Genomic DNA, 18355 nt, shown 5'->3' on the forward strand with positions numbered 1-18355 from the left:
GGGTGGGTAGGGGAGCAGGGGCGGGGGGATAGCATTTGAAATGTAAATAAAGAAAATAATAATAATAATAATAATAATAATAATAATAATGGAAAAAAAAGAATTTGTAAAGATTGTGGAACTTTTAAAGTTATTCAGATCTTAGGGATGAATAAGAAAGTAAGGGATGAGGTTTAATAGTAATATGTTTGTGTGTCAAGTTGACAAGGGGTCAGTTATACTAGCAGCTTTTGTGTCAACTTGACACAAGCTAGAGTTATCAAAGAGAAAGCTGTCTCCTTTGAGGAAATGCCTCCATGAGATCCAACTGTAAGGCATCTTTTCAATATTAGTGATCAAGGGAAGAGGGCCTAGCCCATTGTTGGTGGTACTGTCCCTGGGCTGGTAGTCTTGGATTCTATAAGAAAGCAAGCTGAGCAAGCTAGTAAGCAGTACCCCTCCATGGACTTTGCATCAGCTCCTGCCTCCAAGTTCCTACCCTGTGTGAGCTCCTGTTCTGATTTCCTTTGCTGTAATGAATAGCAATGTAGAAGTGTAAGCTGGATAAACCCTTTCCTCCCCAACTTGCTTTTTGATCATGATGTTTTGTGCAGGAACAGAAACCCTGACTAAGACAGAGTCCCACTCCTAAAATCCAAAGCCTGGCCCACACTGGCCATCTTTTCTTTTTCTAAACATCATGGAATCTCTTCTTCATATGAGATTGAGGCTACTCTATGTAAGATGGAAGCAAGGCTCATCTGACTGACAGGGGCACCAGCTATAGTGTTCAGACTATAGTGTTCCACGCAAGACCAGCAGTGCCCATCTGCAGACTGGCTACTGGCAAGGGTCTACTGGGTTGGTCCATGACATCTATGATCTATGGTACACTGAACATTACAGAATCAGCAATAAATTGTAGATCTTCTGTGTATATAGAATTTATTAAGTTCTGACTAGCTATCCTCAATATATTCTCAGTCAATGGAGAGTATGGGGCCAATATGGCCATGAGCAGTGTAGGACATGGGGCTGAGAGACCAACGTAAAATTTTGTTTTGTTTTGTTTTTGTTTTTGTTTTTGTTTTTTTTCGAGGCAAGGTTTCTCTGTATAACCCTAGCTGTCCTGGAACTCACTCTGTAGACCAGGATGGCCTTGAACTCAGAAATCCACCTGCCTCTGCCTCCCAAGTGCTGGGATTAAAGGCATGCACTACCACGCCCAGCTAAATTTTTGTGTATTACATTTATTTGTGTGTATGTTTGTGTGTGTGAAAGTGTGTGTGCCCATACAAATATATATGTGTTATTGTGTGTATATGTGTGTTATGCATATGAGTATGTGTACTCGTGTGTGTGTGTGTGTGTGTGTGACTATGTGTATGCATATGTGTATATATGTGTGTGTACATATAATGTGTGTGTGTGAGATACTCTAAGTATGGCAGTCAGAGACAACTGTGGGAGTTGGTTCTCTCCTTTGTCCATGTGATACTGGAACTTGAACTCAGGTGGTTAGAGACTTGGTGGCAAGCTCCTTTACCAGTTGAGCATATCACTAGATGAGACACTGACTTTGGGATGCATGTGAAATGCCTGTGAGCTCCTGCTTAGGATGTCTCTGTATTCTTCCACAGACATCCAGGAGTCGGAGGAGCCAGAACAGTATGCAGCACGCCCACATTCCCAGCCCGTGATGCCAGCACAGCTCTCCGTACGTTCCACTTACACATTCCTTCATGTGCGTTCTCTCTAGAGCATCCCAGATCTGGTCTTCCGTGTACTGGTTGAAAGGGTCCAGGTTTGATCTAGGAAGAAGTATAATAGAAACTGCTCAGGGGCCAATGTTTAACAAACCACTTTTTTTTTTTTTTTTTGGAGGCAGGGTTTCTCTATGTATCCCTGCTATAGTGGAACTCACTCTGCTGGCCTGACCAGGCTTGCCTGAAACTCAGAAACCCACCTGCCTCTGCCTCCCAAGATCTGGGATTAAAGGTGTGCACCACAGTCGCCTGGCAACAAACCACATTGTTTGTCTGTGATTAAACAGCACACATAGAAAACTGGATATCAACTCTGAAGGTCACAGGCCCCCCACAGAGTCACAGGACAACACCTGAGGTTGGGGATCCTTGATTTCTAAAACTTAATTTAAAGTTTATTATTTTTATTACTCAACGTAATTTTTTAAAGTTAGCTTTAAAAAATTTGTAACTACAGATATAAAAACACAAAGAAACACCAGTGTATTTTAATCGCCTCTGACACCTGCAAACATGGTTTCCTTCAGCTATGTCCCTCTCTATGTACAAATGTAGAAAATGCCTTCTTTCTTTGCCTCGCTCGTTATCTGGGAATTTCAGGGAAGTATGCTGATCATATTCGTGCTGTTTACCCTGACTCCTCCCAGATCCAAGCCCCTTCAACAGCCCAGCCAACTATATACTTAAAAACAAACCATCAAGTACATCAAGTGGATGTATAGCTTCCCCTGGAGAATGGTCTCCCAGCAGTGCCCACCTCCCATCTCCACACTGGAACTTTGTCTGGCTTGAACTTGCCCAGGTCTTGTGTATGCTGTTTCAATTGCTGTGAATTCGTATGTGTAACTACCCTGCTATGCCCTGAAAACATTGTTTCCTGTACTCACCCTGTGGCTGTTACAGTCTTTCTTCCCCTTCTAAGTCTGCAATGAGCCCTGAGCCCTGGGAAGAGGGGCTGTGATAGAGATGTGTCCCATTTAGGGCTGAGCACTCTATAGTCTTTTATGCTCTACACTTTGACCATTTGTGGGTTTCTGCATTAACTTCCATCTTCACTGATGAGGGACAGGAGATGGATAAATCTCCAGGTCTAATGATAAATCATTAGAAGTCGGTTTAATATTATGTCCATCTAGGACAGTAATAGTAGTAGATGCTTTTCTAGGACCTGTGACATGTCTAGCCACAGGTTCTTGGAACCAATAAAGATGCCATGTATAGGTTTCTCCTTGCGGAGTAGCCCTTAAACAATCAGAAACTGGCTGGTTACTCCATGCTACGAGGGTCGCAACTGCACCTCAGATATGCCTTACCAGACAAGTCACTGCAGCTCACAGAGCTCACATATTTGTAAGACTGGTGGATTCCTTTGCTTCTCCAGTACCGTGTTCTGTGACCCAAGTGTATGGTGTCCTCAGCAATAGTGTCATACAGTCAAGTTCTGAGGGAAATCATGAGCATTGGCAATAGTCTGTAGTGCTTCTTTGTGGGGGAGTGTGTCAACATCTCCAAAAGACATACTCCATTCCTGGAACTGGCTTCTTATTTGTTAGCCTCTGGTGTCCTGTAGGGGCATTATGCCCTGTTACAGGGTAATTCCATGTAGACATTTTGTATATGTGTATGCATATATTTTAAGAGGGTTCTACAGTGGTTTCCTATTCGTTAACTGGTGGTCATCTCCCTCCTCAGTTACCCTTCCCTGATCCATGACTTCCCTGTAACTCCACACTGCTGCACTTCCTCTCCCCTCCCTCTGTACACCCACTGAAGCTCCTGATCTCTGTGGTGTTTCCAATGAAACACACACATCTGGAGACTCAAATGAGAAACACATCTGGAGACTCAAATGAGAAAAATGTCTATGGCATCTGCCTTCCTAAGTCTAGGTCACCTCACCCAGAATGACTAATTTCAGCTCTACCCATTTATCTATAAAATTTCATATAATTTTTTTTAAAGTTATTTTATTTGATGGATGTTGTTGCATGTTTGTGCACTGTGTACATGCTGGTGCCCAGGAAGGCCAGAAAAGGGCATTGAATCCCCTGAAGTTGATGCCACCATGTGGGTGCTTGGAATCAGACCCGGGGCCTCTGGAAGAGCAGTCAGTATTCCTAACCACTGAACTATCTCTTTCTAGCTCAGTTTCATTTTTTCTGAACAGTTGGATAACATTCTGTTGTGCAAATGTATCCCCTGCATTTATCACCTGATGGATATGAAGGCTGTTTTCCCCAGTGAACCGAGCAGCAGTGAACATGGATGAGTAAGTTTCTCAGCCATTTCAATTTTGACTTCTGAGAACTCTTTAGTTCCTTGCCCCATTTTTGTTACGTTTTGTTTTGAGACAGGCCTGGAACCCAGAGATCCACCTACCTCTGCCTCTCAAGTGCTGGGATTAAAGGGGTGAGCCGTCATGACCAGCTTTATGTCCCATTTTTTTGAAATGAGTTGTTTTCTTGGTGTTGAGTTTGGGTTTTTTGTTTTGTTTTGTTTTAGTTCTTTGTATATTCTAGATATCTATTCAATATAATATGTGAAGTCTTATTGAAGAACAATAACACAGCTAGAGAATATCAAGGGGAAACAAACAGGAAAGGAAGAAGTCAAAGTATCTCTATTTGCTTTTATCTGACACTGGTACACCTCTGAAAACCAAAAGGTCCCAGGCTAACTGCCATGCATGCTGCTGCTTGCTGGGCTGCTGACAGAAGGTCCCAGGCTAACTGCCATGCAAGTTGCTGCTTGCTGGGCTGCTGGCAGAGCCTTCCTGAGTTACTTGGTTAATTAAGCAGCATATATAGCAGAAGCTGCCTCGTCACTGCGATAGGAATCACAGACTCATGGGAAACACAGGCCCCAAAGCCATGGGATTTCCACCCCATGTGGTGGCTCTGCCACCATCCAGTCCTAGCTAGGCTTTCACCTGACAGTGCCACTGAACAGCACTGGCTCCTGAGGAATGATGGCCAGTTTGCTTCGGAGGTCTGCCAGGCCGATGTCACTGATTCTTATTCCATCAATCTTGATACAGCCTCCAGATAACTCCACCAGACGGAAGAGGGCCATCCCCAGAGAGGACTTCCCTGGGGAGTAAGAAGCGGCAGAAGAGTAGCTCTGTGAGTAACTTCTGGAAAGAGGAACCTGGCTTACAGTGATGGCTAACATCGATGTGACTACATATGAATCAGCCAGGCAGTTAAGCACCTAGGTGAGGGTTTTCTTGATTGGATCCTTGGCGGTACAACGACACACCTAATCTGGGCCACACCTCGTGGTAGCAGCCCACATAAAAAACCATGGAAGATGGAAGCTTTTGCTTTTTACCTGCTTGCCTTCCCTCTCCATGGCAAGTTCACCTATCCTGCTATTAAGCTATTCCTTTCCTGTATTAGAACCTGCTTCCTAGGGAATTCCATGTAGACTGACGGCCATTTGAGACATACAGCCTTGTGGACTGAACAACTAACTACCAGATTCTTGGCCTTTCTGTCATCTCGGCCATTGGTGGATTGGCTACACCACAGCTTATGCCACTCTTAATAAATTCTGTACACACAGATATCCATTCTATCATCTCTGTTCCATTAGAGAAACCTGACTACTACAGATTTGGTACCAGGAATGGTTCAAGAGAAATAGAATTATAAGGGTAAAAATTTTAAAGTACCTGCTGGAATAGGCTTTACAATCTGCCAATACTTACAGTTGCTGACGGCTCTCATAGAGGCATGCAGCATGCCAGAAATCCACAGTGTGAACTGTTTAAATAGTCTATTGAGTTTGTGCCACCTCTACCTCGCCACTCCATACCCAGAGGTCCTATAGCCTCTTCCAGGACCACCTCAGCCACACCTTTTCTGTAACCCAGCAGATCTAGCCTGGGTCCTACAACCAGGGCAGTGGCCTAGTCGAGTCAGGATCCTCCTTAACTGTCCCCCAAACCACAGGACTCTCCCAAATCATATTCAGCCTTTCTGCACAGACCTCTCCACACTCCTGGCTGGGAGCAGGAAACTCAGCCTTTGAACCAGGCCAGTCTCCTCTGCCCACCCCATTTCATTCCATTCAAGCAATTTCCAACCTCTAGACTGAACCCACCCCAATATCTTCTCTTCTCCCTGACCCTGTCCATCTGTAGCAAACTCAGAACAAAATAACAAAGGAAGTCTACATGGCCAGATCTCATCACAATATGAATAATCAACAATAGGAACTATCAGGTCAGTATCATCTCCACAGAACCTCCCAGCCCTGTAGCAGTGCTTGCCAGTGAGAATTACCCAGGTGAGCGTCGGGACACAGAACTTAAGAGCAATCAAAAACCTAGTCAATGAATGAAATCAAGGAGAACAAACACCCGAACGAAGCCAGAAAAAGCAGACAGAAGGCTGATGGAGGTGATGGAGATGATCCAGAACTTGAGAATGGAATTCAATCTGGAGACAGAAATGGTGAAGAGGACTCAGGCTGAAATGAAGATGGAACTGAAAATCCCCAAAGCCAAACTAGGAAATGCAACAGAAACTGACTTCATTAAAAAAGAATCCACTACTGGAGCTAAAGATACAGATAAACATCAATCCATTAATAGTAGGTGATTTCAGTACTTAAAAAGAAGTTATGAAAGAAATAAACTCCCTGAAATTAAATGAAAATTGAAATACAACATAGCAACCTCTGGGATACACTGAACAGTCCTACAAGGGAAATTTTTACTTCAAAATGCCTACATTTAAAAAAATCAGAAAGTACACAAATGGCTTAATGACGCAACTCAAAAAGTTAGAAAAAACAAGAACAGACCAAACCCAAATTTGGCTACCTCACTGGCATAACACATTTCAAGGATGAATACTGTCATCACGTGGCTCATTTATTAGCTTTACCATGGCTCCTTGGATCAACCTTCCTCTGAGGCACACTAACTGTAGTCCCTTCTACCCTTCTGCCAGCCACAAAATAGTTAAGAAGGGTCTCAGCCTCCAATCCCTTAACAGCAACGTGGGTGACTTCTGAAAAGAGACCGATGGACCATCCAACTCATCCGTCTTCTCACTCTGGACATTTCCCTGGGACTGGGATGGCTAATCTTGGTTGTCAACGTGATTATAATTGGAGATAAAAACCGCAAAACGGACGGCTCACCTGCGAGGGACTTTTGCTTAAAGGAGGAAGATCCACTTCTAATTCAAAACTTTGAGGAAGGAACCACAAGATCTTTAATCCAGATCTTGAGGTGGGAATACACACCTTCAAAACAGATCTAATCTAGGCCATTCCTTGTGCTGGAAGCCTGTATATTATATCACATATAAGGACATGGAAGAGGGAAGGGCTTTCTTTTGCATACTTGCCCTGTTAGCAAGTCCATTCCTTTACTAGCATTAGAGCCTACTTCTTCAGGATTCCAGCATACACTGAAGACCAGCTGAGACATCCAGCCCCATGGACAGAACAATTACTGAATTTTGCACTTTCTGTTCACAACCAGCCATTGTTGGATTAGCTGGACTGAAGCTTGCAAGTCATTTTAATAAATCTCCTTACTACACAGACTCTTTATTACTAATTCATTTTTTAAGTTTTGATATTCTAGAGAACCCTGACTAGTTCAGGAACTCAAAACTAAAACTGCTGGAATAAGAGCTCCTTTGCATCAATTAACTTTCTGTCTCATTAGCTCTTTAAAAACAAATTAGAGAAATTTCAGATCCACTTAACATCCTTCAGGATCAAAGGATCAACATGATTCTTTGGATGTTGTGGTACTCCAAAAGTAAAGAGAAGTAGATCTGAGGACTGCTCAGGATGGGATCCCATGCCCTCATCCAGAAATAAGGATGCTTCACAGAACATTCTACCCTGTTTTTTAAACTTTTTAGTTAAGTTCCTCCTGGATCAAATGGATCAGTTCCACATTAGGACAATGGCTACCCTGGCTAAGTCCCCTGCAGGGTAGCCCAAGGTCTGGTCTTATCTTACTCTTTTAGCCCTTTGTCTAACTGACGGTTTTCAAAAGTTTCTCCAGGAAGACATGAGGACAACCACTAACCACCACAGCCAGCAAGTTGAAACTCTCTTCCTCCTACACGAAGTCAACACAACCTTCTCTCATCCCCATATCCTGAACACTGATCCCAACAACCCAACTTTGTCTCTGCCCAGCAGGAAACAGCCAGATGAACACGGCATTCCTTTCTTTTGATGCCCCTTTGATGCCCTCAGAGCAGAGATAACATCTACAGGCAGTTCAGGATACAGGAAGTTTCCAGTGAGCAGATCACATACCTCCGTTGGTATTTAAAGCACTGAGAGTACAGGGAAGCAAACCTGCAGATGGTGTCTCCACCCCCAAACTCCCTTTACAGACTATGGAACACTAAGCCCTCTGCATCTACGCATGTGATCTCCACTCCTGCCAAGACACAAGAGACCACCACCCTTCACTGTTCTGACCAAACGACAAAATGCTTCTGTGAAGGTCAGTCTCTCTCTTTTATTCCCTGGTCTCTTCAATCGATCACTCTAAACACCTGGACACCTGAGAGCCTTCATCATTTCACTTTCCTTGTGGCAGACTTTAGGGTTAGAATGCGGCTACTGAACTGAGTGAATGAAGTTCCATGGGTTCCATTGCGCCCCCGAGTGGCAGGAGCCAGGTAACACCACTGACTGTCAGAGACATAGTGAGTGTAGTTATCAGGAAAGGCAGCCAAGCAAAGCCATGTCCACAACGGCCTGACCTGTAGGCGGATCAGGCCTAGTGATTTTTACGGTAGCATGAGCCATATGGACCTATGGACCTAGCTTATCAATCATGGTATTCCCAAGTATGATATAGATAAGAAGCCTGCTGCATTTTTCTCTGGTCTGTATAAGCAGGAAAACTCTTAGACAAATGGAAGAAAGACTACACTGGATCATAGCAATAAGGAGTCGTGGCCTGTGATTTGAGCCACTTTGCAGACCTCAAGCCCCTTGAATGAGAGATGGACAGGTCCCCCGAGGGAAGATCTTGAAGTTTACTGTTACCTTTCCCCATCTTTTCCCAGAGGGACCTATGGCCTTTTACAAGGATAACTGTACACTATGGGAAAATAAACTTATCAAACTTCCTGGGGTCTATTGGACACTGGTTCAAACTGGCATCTGGAAGGCACCAATAAACATTTTGTCCCTCTAGTTAAAGTAGGAGTTATGGCAGTGTACCGGCTGGTTTTGTATGTCAACTTGACACAAGCTGGAGTTATCACAGAGAAAGGAGCCTCCCTTGAGGAAATGCCTCCAAGAGATCCAGCTGTAAGGCATTTTCTCAATTAGTGATCAAGGGTGGGAGGGCCCATTGTGAATGGTGCCATTCCTGGGCTGGTAATTCTGGGTTCTATAAGAAAGCAAGCTGAGCAAGGCGGGGGAATCAAGCCAGCAAGCAGCACTCCTCCATGGCTTCTGTATCCACTCCTGCCTCCAAGTTCCTACCTTATGTGCGTTCCTGTCCTGACTTCCTTTGGTGGTCAACAGCAGTGCAGAAATGTAAGCTGAATAAACCCTTTCCTCCCCAACTTGCTTCTTGGTCATGATGTTTTGCGCAGGAATAGATATCCTAACTATCCTAAGCCAGGCAGTGAAGTGATTAGCAGAATTTTGGCTCAAGACTGACTTGTAGTAGTATGTCCAGGGAGTCCATAAACTTATCTTGTAGTTATTTCCCAGTCTCAGAAAGCCTAATTGAAATAAATATACTTAGAAGTTTGGAAAAGCCCCACATTGGTTCCATGGCCTGTAAATTGAGGACTATTATGCTTATATAGGCTAAGTGGAAGCCACTGGAGTTACCTTTACTAGGGAAAACAGTACACCAAAGCCAATATCCACTCACCGGAAGAATGAGAACAGTTTGAAAGATCCAGTGGATGTGGCCACTACGTATCTCCCTCTAGTGTTCTGATCAGCCTGTGCAAAAGACAGACTCCAGAGGATGAACACTGACAATCTTAATCAAGCAGTAATCCCAACTGCAGATGCTGCACCAGATGCTGAGTCCTAACTTGACTACACTCTCATCTCCTGCTACTTGGTATGCAACTACTGGTCCAGCAGATGCCCTTTTCTCTGTACTGTCCATAAGGACTACCAGAAGCATTTGCTTTTAGTTGGCGAAGCCAACAATATACCTTCACAGTTTTACCTTAAGGATATATTAACTCTCCAGCCCAGTTTCATAACTTAGTTTGAAGGGATATTGATTATCTGTCTCTTCTACAAATATCACATTGGCCCACTATACTGATGACATTATGCTGATTGTACCAAGTGAGCAGGAGGTAGAAAACACCTTGAAGTTGTTGGTAACACAAATGCAGAGATATTCTTCCCTAGATGAAGGATAAGTTATTACACTTGGCTCCTCCTACCACCATGAAAGAAGGACAATCCTTAGCGGGCATGGTGTTCTGAACGAGAATGCCTCCCACCCCAGGCTCACATGTGTGAATACTTGGTCCCCAGTCAGTGGAACTATCTGGGAAGAATTAGAAAGTGTGGACTTGATGGAGGTGGTGTGTCACTGCAGGCAGGCTTTGGGGTTTCCCAGTTAGTTCTTTGTTGAGGCTTGTTCTGTTGCTACTTATTGTAATGCTAAATTCTATATCTGAAGGTCTATATCTGAGTGACTTCTTGGATTTACAAACTTTTATGCAAACCTTGTTCCTTGGTTTAAAATTACTGGTTAAATAAAATTGGTTACAGCCAATTTCTGGAGGGATTAGAGGTGGGTGGGTTTGGAATGACCCAGTTGGGAGAGAGAGAGAAGAGAGGAAAAGGAAGGAGGAGAGAGAGGAAGCTGCCAAGAGGGAGATGGATCACATGGCCAGGAAAAACAGCACATATCTGAGGTACACTGCTTGCTGGGGAGGCAGCCAGGCCAGCAGTTAGAAGTTAGAAGGTTAGAAGGGTTAATCCCAGTAATTGTAAAAGCCAAATAAAATAACCATAGTCTGAGTCTCATTTATTTGCAAGCTAATCAGGGATAAGCTTACTACAGCTCTCTCTGCCTTGTGTTTGTGGATCAGGATATAGAACTCTCAGTTCCTACTCTGCCTGCCCACCTGGGCCGTGCCCCTGCCATGATGGTTATGACAGTCATGACAGCCTCTGAAAATGTAAGCCCCAGTAAACTGCTTCCTCCAGAAGCTGCCTTGGTCATGGTGTCTCTTCACAGCCACAGAAGAGGCCTATTTGGGTTCTGGAGGCAGCACATTCCTCACTTGGGTGTGTCACTCAGGCCCATATAACAGGTGACTCAGGAAGTTGCTACCTGAGTGGGGCCTGGGACAGGAGAAGGCTCTTCAGCAGGTCCAGGCTGCCATGCAGGCTGCTCTACCACTGGGACCATATGAGGCAGCAGACCTGATAGTACTTGAGATGTCAGTGGCAGACAGAGATGCTCTGCCATTGTACACAAATTACAAGGGAGCCTCTTGGTATGTTGGAGCAAGACTCTTCCATCATTCGTAGACAACTGTTCTTCCTTGGAAACAGTCCTTGGCCAGTTATGGGGCCTGAGTAGAAAATTAACTGTCAGGAACCATCTACGATAGACTAAGCCTAGCAAGTAGCCTTCCTGAAAGGTGACCCATTGTTTTTTCATGTCTGTGATGGGTCAATTGATGGTAAGGTCCCAAAGAGACTTTAGCTCAGGATTGCTTTTTACAGCTGATATGCCTTTCCTGTCATTATTAATCTAATAATCCCTGCACATTAGCCCACCCTATTGATCAGACTTTCTACAAATCAACATAAAGATTAACTTTCATGAATTAAAGCTATTTAGATGAATTAATGACTCTTTAGAATTCCTGATTTGATTCAAATAATTTTAGAAAGAAAGTTTTAAGTGATGGCCTTAGTTGCTTTGTTAGAAAGATGTAGTAAAGTTAGAATCAAGAATATAATGTGCCCATTTCTCATATAGTAAGTAAAGACTGCATAATAAGAAATACAATGAGCTTTCAGAATTACACTACAAAGAGAAATAGACTGGGAAAAAATGTGTGTTCAAGAAAAAACATTTAGGCCCAGGAATAAAGCCACAGGTGTGCACTATGATAAGGCAAGGCCACGTATAAACTATTACTTTGAACTTATAATGAGCATATTAGAATGAAACACTGCTTTGAACTTAATATCAACATCCTTCTGTAATTCCCATTTTATGTAACACTATCTCTGAGGTAATTTTCTAAGAAACTTTTTGTCTAAGAAAGTATAAAAAGGCCAGAGAAAAGAAATAAAGTTTTTAGATGGATTGTTTGGCTTGGGGAGTGCTGCCCCATCCATCCATCCATCCATCCATCCATCCATCCATCCATCCATCCAAACTTATAAGTCTGTCTTCACATACCTGTGTAGGTATATGTGTATGTATGTAAGCATGCATGGATATTTGTGGAGTTGATTGAGACAGACAGTTGGGCCCAGCCAGAGTGGGTGCATGAATGTATATGTGTCTGTGCATATTTGCCTGTATAAAGCATCTTAATTATTTTCCTTTCCTTCCTCTTGGGTTCAGAAAGAGTTAACCAGGCCAGCCAGAGAGGCTTCTGGCTTCCCAGATGGACAGGGAAGGGAGCAATAGCAATAATTTTTTTACTTAATGCCTCGCTGCTATGCAACAAGTGTTAATCGCCCAAGCCAGTGGTTTTTAACCACAGAATAAGCAAGAAAGTTTTTAGGATTTTTTATAAACAATCAGCTTCAGCATATAGCACAGAGAGTTTAAAGGCTGGAGATTATCAGTCTACGTCCAACTCTGGTCCCACTTCAGCCCATTTCATGCTGGGCAGGCTCCCAGCAATGAACATTTGACAATGGGCTATCACATTACCACTCAATTGAGCTGTCGATCATGAGCTGGGCATTATCTGACCAAATAAGCTATGAAATAGGACATGCACAGCAGCAATCTATTACCAAATGGAAGTGTTATATATGTGATTGGACCTGAGCAGGTCACCTTTAATCCAGGAACTTGAGAGGCAGAGGCAGGTAGATCTCTGGGAGTCTGACACCATCCTGGTCTACAAACCAAGTTCCAGGAAAGCCAGGGCTGTTACCTAGAGACACCCAGTCTCGAAAAGAGTTGTCCAAAAGCCTATGGTTTCCACTCCCATTACAATTCCTTCTGCTCTCAAGAAGACACCTATAACTTCGTGGGGTGTGCTATATGATGAACTGACTAAGGAAGACAAGACTAGGGCATGGTTTACTGATGGTTCTGTACATCATACAAGAACTACCAGGGCCGGGCAGTGATGGCGCACACCTGTAATCCCAGCACTTGGGAGGCAGAGGCAGGTGAATCTCTGAGTTCGAGGCCAGCCTGGTCTACAGAGTGAGTTCCAGGACAGCCAGGACTGCACAGAGAAACCCTGTCTCAAAATACTTGCATGGTATGTTCTAACTAATAAGTGGATATAAGCCAAAAAAAAAAAAAAAAAAAAAGAAGTACCGAGTGATCAGCCACAGCATTATAATCACGTTCTAGGACAATGCTGACACACTATGGCAGTTTTAATGAGACTGGCCCTCAGCTATTGCTCCAGCTTCATCCTGCCTGCTTCCCACCCTGTTCCCTGCCATGATGATCATGATCTGAAACTATGAGCAAACCACCAGTTAAATGTTTTCTTTTGTAAGTTGCTGTGGTTATGCATCTTATCACAGCAGCAGAGCTGATACTAAGATAGACAGCAATGAAGGGAAATTTCTACAGTGGGCAGGATTTGGGTTAGTATACATAGTCACGGATTTTGCTTGGAAGGAGAAATGGAGGGAGTGTGGTTATTTACTGATTCATAAGCTGCAGCCAATGGAATGGCTGAGTGATCAGGGACCTGGAAAGAGCCTGATTGGAAAATTTGATGAGAAAGACATCTGGGGATCTCTCCAAATAGGCAAAGGATATGAAAATACTTATGTCCCACGTAGATGCTCATCAAAAGGTGACATCAGCAGAGGAGTTCAATAATCAAGCAAATAGGATGACTACTCTGTAGACAGTCAGCTTCTCTCTCTGGCCATCCTTGTCTTTTCCCAATGGGCCCATTAATAAAGTGACCATGGTGGCAGAGATAAAGGTTACACATGGGCTGGACAACATGGACTTTTACTTGCTAAGGATGATCTGGCTGCAGCTGTTGCTGAGTGGCAGATTGGCCAGGAACTGAGACCAACACTGAGCCACTGACATGACACCATTCCCTAGGGGATTGATGAGTCAGTCACTTAGTGTCAAAGTTGACCACTTGACTATACTGGACCACTTTCTTCTGGAAAGGGCAATGATCTAGTCTTACTGAAACAGATAGTTTCTTCACATTGGTTTTCTTTCTCTGCACATAATGCTCTGCCAAAACCACCATCCATGAATTACAGACTGCCTCATCTACTGGTACAGTACTTCACATAGCATTGCTTCTGACCAAGGAACTCACAACAACCAGAGAAGTGTGACAGTGGGCCCATGATCATGAAATCTATCTTATCATGTTCCCTGCCATTAATAAGAAGCTGGATTGAAAGAACAGTAGAATGGCCTTTTAAAAAAATAATACTGTTCACCCCCTCTCCCCATTACCTCCCGCCCCCCTCCATGTGGTCATGGCCAGCCTTTACGTCTCTACTCTCTCCTTCTCTCTGCCTTTCTCTGCCTATACTACTCTCTTAACTCCCTTCCCCATGCCCTGAATAAACTCTAGTCTATACTATTAATAATAATAATAATAATAATAATAATAATAATAATAGGGGCTAGAGAAATGGCACAGTGATTAAGAGCACTGACTGCCCCTCCAAAGATCTTGAGTTCAAATCCCAGCAACCACATGGTGGCTCACAACCATCCATAATGAGATCTGATGCCCTCTTTTGGGGTGTCTGNAGATAGCTACAGTGTACTTATATATAATAAATAAATCTTTAAAAAAATAATAATTTTGCTGGGCATGGTGGCGCACGCCTTTAATCCCAGCACTCAGGAGGCAGAGGCAGGCAGATTTCTGAGTTCGAGGCCAGCCTGGTCTACAGAGTTCCAGGACAGCCAGAGATACACAAAAAATACACAGAGATACACAGAGAAACCCTGTCTCGAAAAACCAAAATAAATAAAACAATAATAATTTCATGTATTTTATGTTTATGAATGTTTTACCAGCATGTATATGTGTACCATGTATGTGCCTGGTGCCTACTGAGGTCAGAAAAAGGCACCAGATCCCCTGGAACTGGAATTATCTATAATTGTGAGCTGTGGGTGATGAGAATTGAACCCTGGTCTTCTGAAAATGCAACTGTATTCTTAACTGCTGACCCATCTGTCCAGACTTTTGTAGATACAGTGTCATCAGGTGGCAATTGCCTGGAAGAGAGGGGACAGGGTTCTCCAGAAGGCGATATATGCTTTGACTCATCATCATAGACGTGTGTGTGTGTGTGTGTGTGTGTGTGTGTGTGTGTGTGTGTGTGTGTGTGAGTTTTGTTCTGTTTTGTTTCACAGGTCCAGGAATCAACACCCTTAGTGACCCTGTTTCCAAAAGTTCTGCTAGCGTAGAATTTTTGGCTTTAGATAGGAGAGTGTTCCTAGAGGCACAACAAGCATTCTATTAACCTGGAAGCTTGGGCTTTCCCCTGGCCACTGGGTCAGCAGTGGTAAGGAAAGGTGACTGACCCAGACTACCGAGGGATATTTGATTACTTCTTCACAATGGAGGGAAGGACGATTATGTCTGGAGGCAGGAGAACCTCTGGGGTGTCTCTTGGTGTTACCATGCCCTGATTAAAGTCAATGGAAAGCTATAACCCAATCTAAGCAGGATGACAAAGGGCTCAGACCCTTCAGAAATGGAGGTACATGTCACTCGTCCACTAAAAGAGCCAAAACCTGCTGAGGTGCTGTCTGGGCTGGAGGGAATACAGACTGGTTAGTAGAGGAAGGTAGTCATAAATACCAGCTAAGGACACATGACCAGATGCTAAAACAAAGACTGTACCTGACATGAGTGTTTCTAATCTATTTTGTTAAGACTATTTGTGCATATACACATACAGTAAGCAGATCTTTGTATTTTCTTTACATATAATGTAACTAACATAAGACTGAGATAATATTAGTGGCTATTATTATATTTAAGTTAAAAGACACTAAAAGATAAAGAATTCAAGAGACATTGCCACCTATTCTAAAATATATAACTAGTTTGCCATTGTATGTGGGATAGTTAAGTTATGCCGTAATATGATCTGGTGGTTGTTTTCTTTAGAAATGAGACATGACATAAGGAGATGTGACAGTCTTCAGTGGACAGGGGTGACCTATGATGACTAATCTTGGTTAACTTGTCCATATCTGGGATCAGCTACCAATGCAGCAGCTAGGTAGGCCTGTGGGCGATCTTGCTTCGCTGTGGCACTTACTATGTTCTGGGTGCTTTCTTCTCCTGTACTTTGCCACATGATCAAGTATTCTGTTCTGAGACTGTGACTGAGAGCAAGTCACACTGAAAGCACTGCCTGTCCCAAGAGCAAGGCTAAAGGCAAGCTTAGAAAGCTGGTTTCAGAGGGGCCTGGGACAATAACGACTTGTGTATTAGGGATTTGGTTTATAAAGATGAAAGTGATCTTTGACAAGCTGCCATGTGCTGACCAAAGATTAAGTCTGGATCACTTCCAACATTTCTCCAGAGACCGGAGCAGTCCTTACCTGACCCTGTTCGTCCCACAATGCCTATCTTTTCCTTGGGCTTGATGGTGAAGGACACTTTCTTAAGGACCAGAGGGAGATTTTCCCGGTATCTCATTTCTGCATTCTCAAAGGTTACTTCTCCCTCCTGGGGCCAGTCATGGGGAGGAGCCTTGTTCTTGATTCTGGCAGGTGCTTCCAAAGAGAGAGTCTGAGGAGAGAGCGAGTGCTTCAGATTCTTGTGGTGTAGCAAAGCTTCTCAGAGAGGGCGAGCGTGGCAGCCAAGGCGGCTGCCACCACTGAACCCTGCTATAAAGAATATTTTGACAGTAAATGTTCACAGCCCACCAACTCAGACTGAGACACAGACATGGCTACTACCACGGTTTGCAACTGCCTGTTTGCACAACACTGCCGCCATAGACAGAAGGAAGACCTTCAGGTGGAACATGAGGCCTTCCCATCCCTCAACAGGTTTCATTGGAATCCTTTGAAAATATTCCACTTGAAACAGAATTACATCACTGGCCTGAATTAAAAGTGAAATAAGGTATTTAACACTTATTGAACATCTAAATATATTGGCCAATCCAAGAATTACAGACTACAATTCCAGCTTTGCTACCCATGGTAGTGTGACCCACACATGCCACCCACAGCATCACGACCTGCACATGCTACTACTACCCATGACATTGCAACCCAGTCAAGCCATTTCTGCTCTTTAGTTCCTAATTTCCAAACTATGCAGAACTGGCCCTGGGAACACATGCCCATATTAAAAGGCTGTTAGAACATCCTGTGTGATTTGTTTTAGCAGTCATCCCTCAGTGTTTTAAAACTTCTCTGGCAAATAGTCATTGACTTCATACCACTAAGGTGAAGAGCACAGGGAGTATGCATGTGAGTGTGTGTGTGTTTATGTGTGAATGTGTATGTCTAAGTGTGTGTCCTGTGTGTGCGTGTGTGTGTGTGACCTGAGTGTGTCTGTTTATATGTGAATGTGTATGTCTAAGTATGTGTGTGTCCTGAGTGTGTGAGTGTGTGTGTATGAATGTGTATGTCTGAGTGTGTGTGAATGTGTATAAGTGTGTGTGTGTCCTGAGTGTGTGAGTGTGTGAATGTGTATGTCTAAGTGTATGTGTGTCCTGAGTGTGTGAGTATGTGTGTATGAATGTATATGTCTGAGTGTGTGAGTATGTGTGCATGAATGTGTGTGTGTGTGTGTGTGTGTGTGTGTGTGTGTGTGTGTGTGTGTAGAAGAATGAAGTCTGACACTCCAAGTTGGGATGACTGTGCTGGTTGCAGACTGGCATCAGGAAAGCAGTCTTCAAAAGACTCACTAGTTTGAGCAGCGTCTACTCTCCCTCCACTGTCTAGTACCCTGCTCTCTGCTGGCTAAAGACTCATTAAGAGCAATATTCCTCAGTGTCACATTATACACATGCGCTCACCACAGACCACAACACTGTGCAAAGTCACACCAGCTGAACATGCAGCGCAGCTGCTATCAGGTACATCACAAAGCTACCTGAACTTTTTATGAGAATAGTCATTTGCTAAGTTTAAGAAATAGCTGGGACTGGAGAGATGGCTCAGTGGGTAAGAGCACTGACTACTCTTCCGAAGGTCCTGAGTTCAAATCCCAGCAACCACATGGTGGCTCACAACCACCCATAATGAGATCTGACGCCCTCTTCTGGTGTGTCTGAAGACAGCTACAATGTACTTATGTACAATAATAAATAAATCTTTGGGCGGGAGCGAGCAGGGACTGAGCGAACAGAGATGACCGGAGAGAGTGGGGCCAACCAGAGCAAGCAGAAAAAATTCAATTCCCAACAACCACATGAAGGCTCACAACCATCTG

The 18355-nt window shown here is 43.7% G+C and overlaps 1 protein-coding gene across 3 annotated transcripts in view; it reads right to left on the reverse strand.

Annotated features, from left to right (window-relative positions):
- Abcc5 (ATP binding cassette subfamily C member 5) overlaps nt 1-18355 on the reverse strand; it is a 153848-nt gene that overhangs the window by 9353 nt on the left and 126140 nt on the right. For all 3 annotated transcript variants that reach the window (XM_021210088.2, XM_029544488.1, XM_029544489.1), the window contains exons 25-27: nt 16507-16696; nt 4675-4834; nt 1712-1790 (exon numbers count right to left, since the gene is read on the reverse strand). In XM_021210088.2, the coding sequence (XP_021065747.1) occupies nt 1712-1790; nt 4675-4834; nt 16507-16696 (429 nt within the window). The remainder of the gene's footprint in view (nt 1-1711; nt 1791-4674; nt 4835-16506; nt 16697-18355) is intronic.

The sequence above is a fragment of the Mus pahari genome, chromosome 12 (genome assembly GCF_900095145.1).
Source record: "Mus pahari chromosome 12, PAHARI_EIJ_v1.1, whole genome shotgun sequence".
In the NCBI taxonomy this organism is placed as follows: Eukaryota; Metazoa; Chordata; class Mammalia; order Rodentia; family Muridae; genus Mus; species Mus pahari.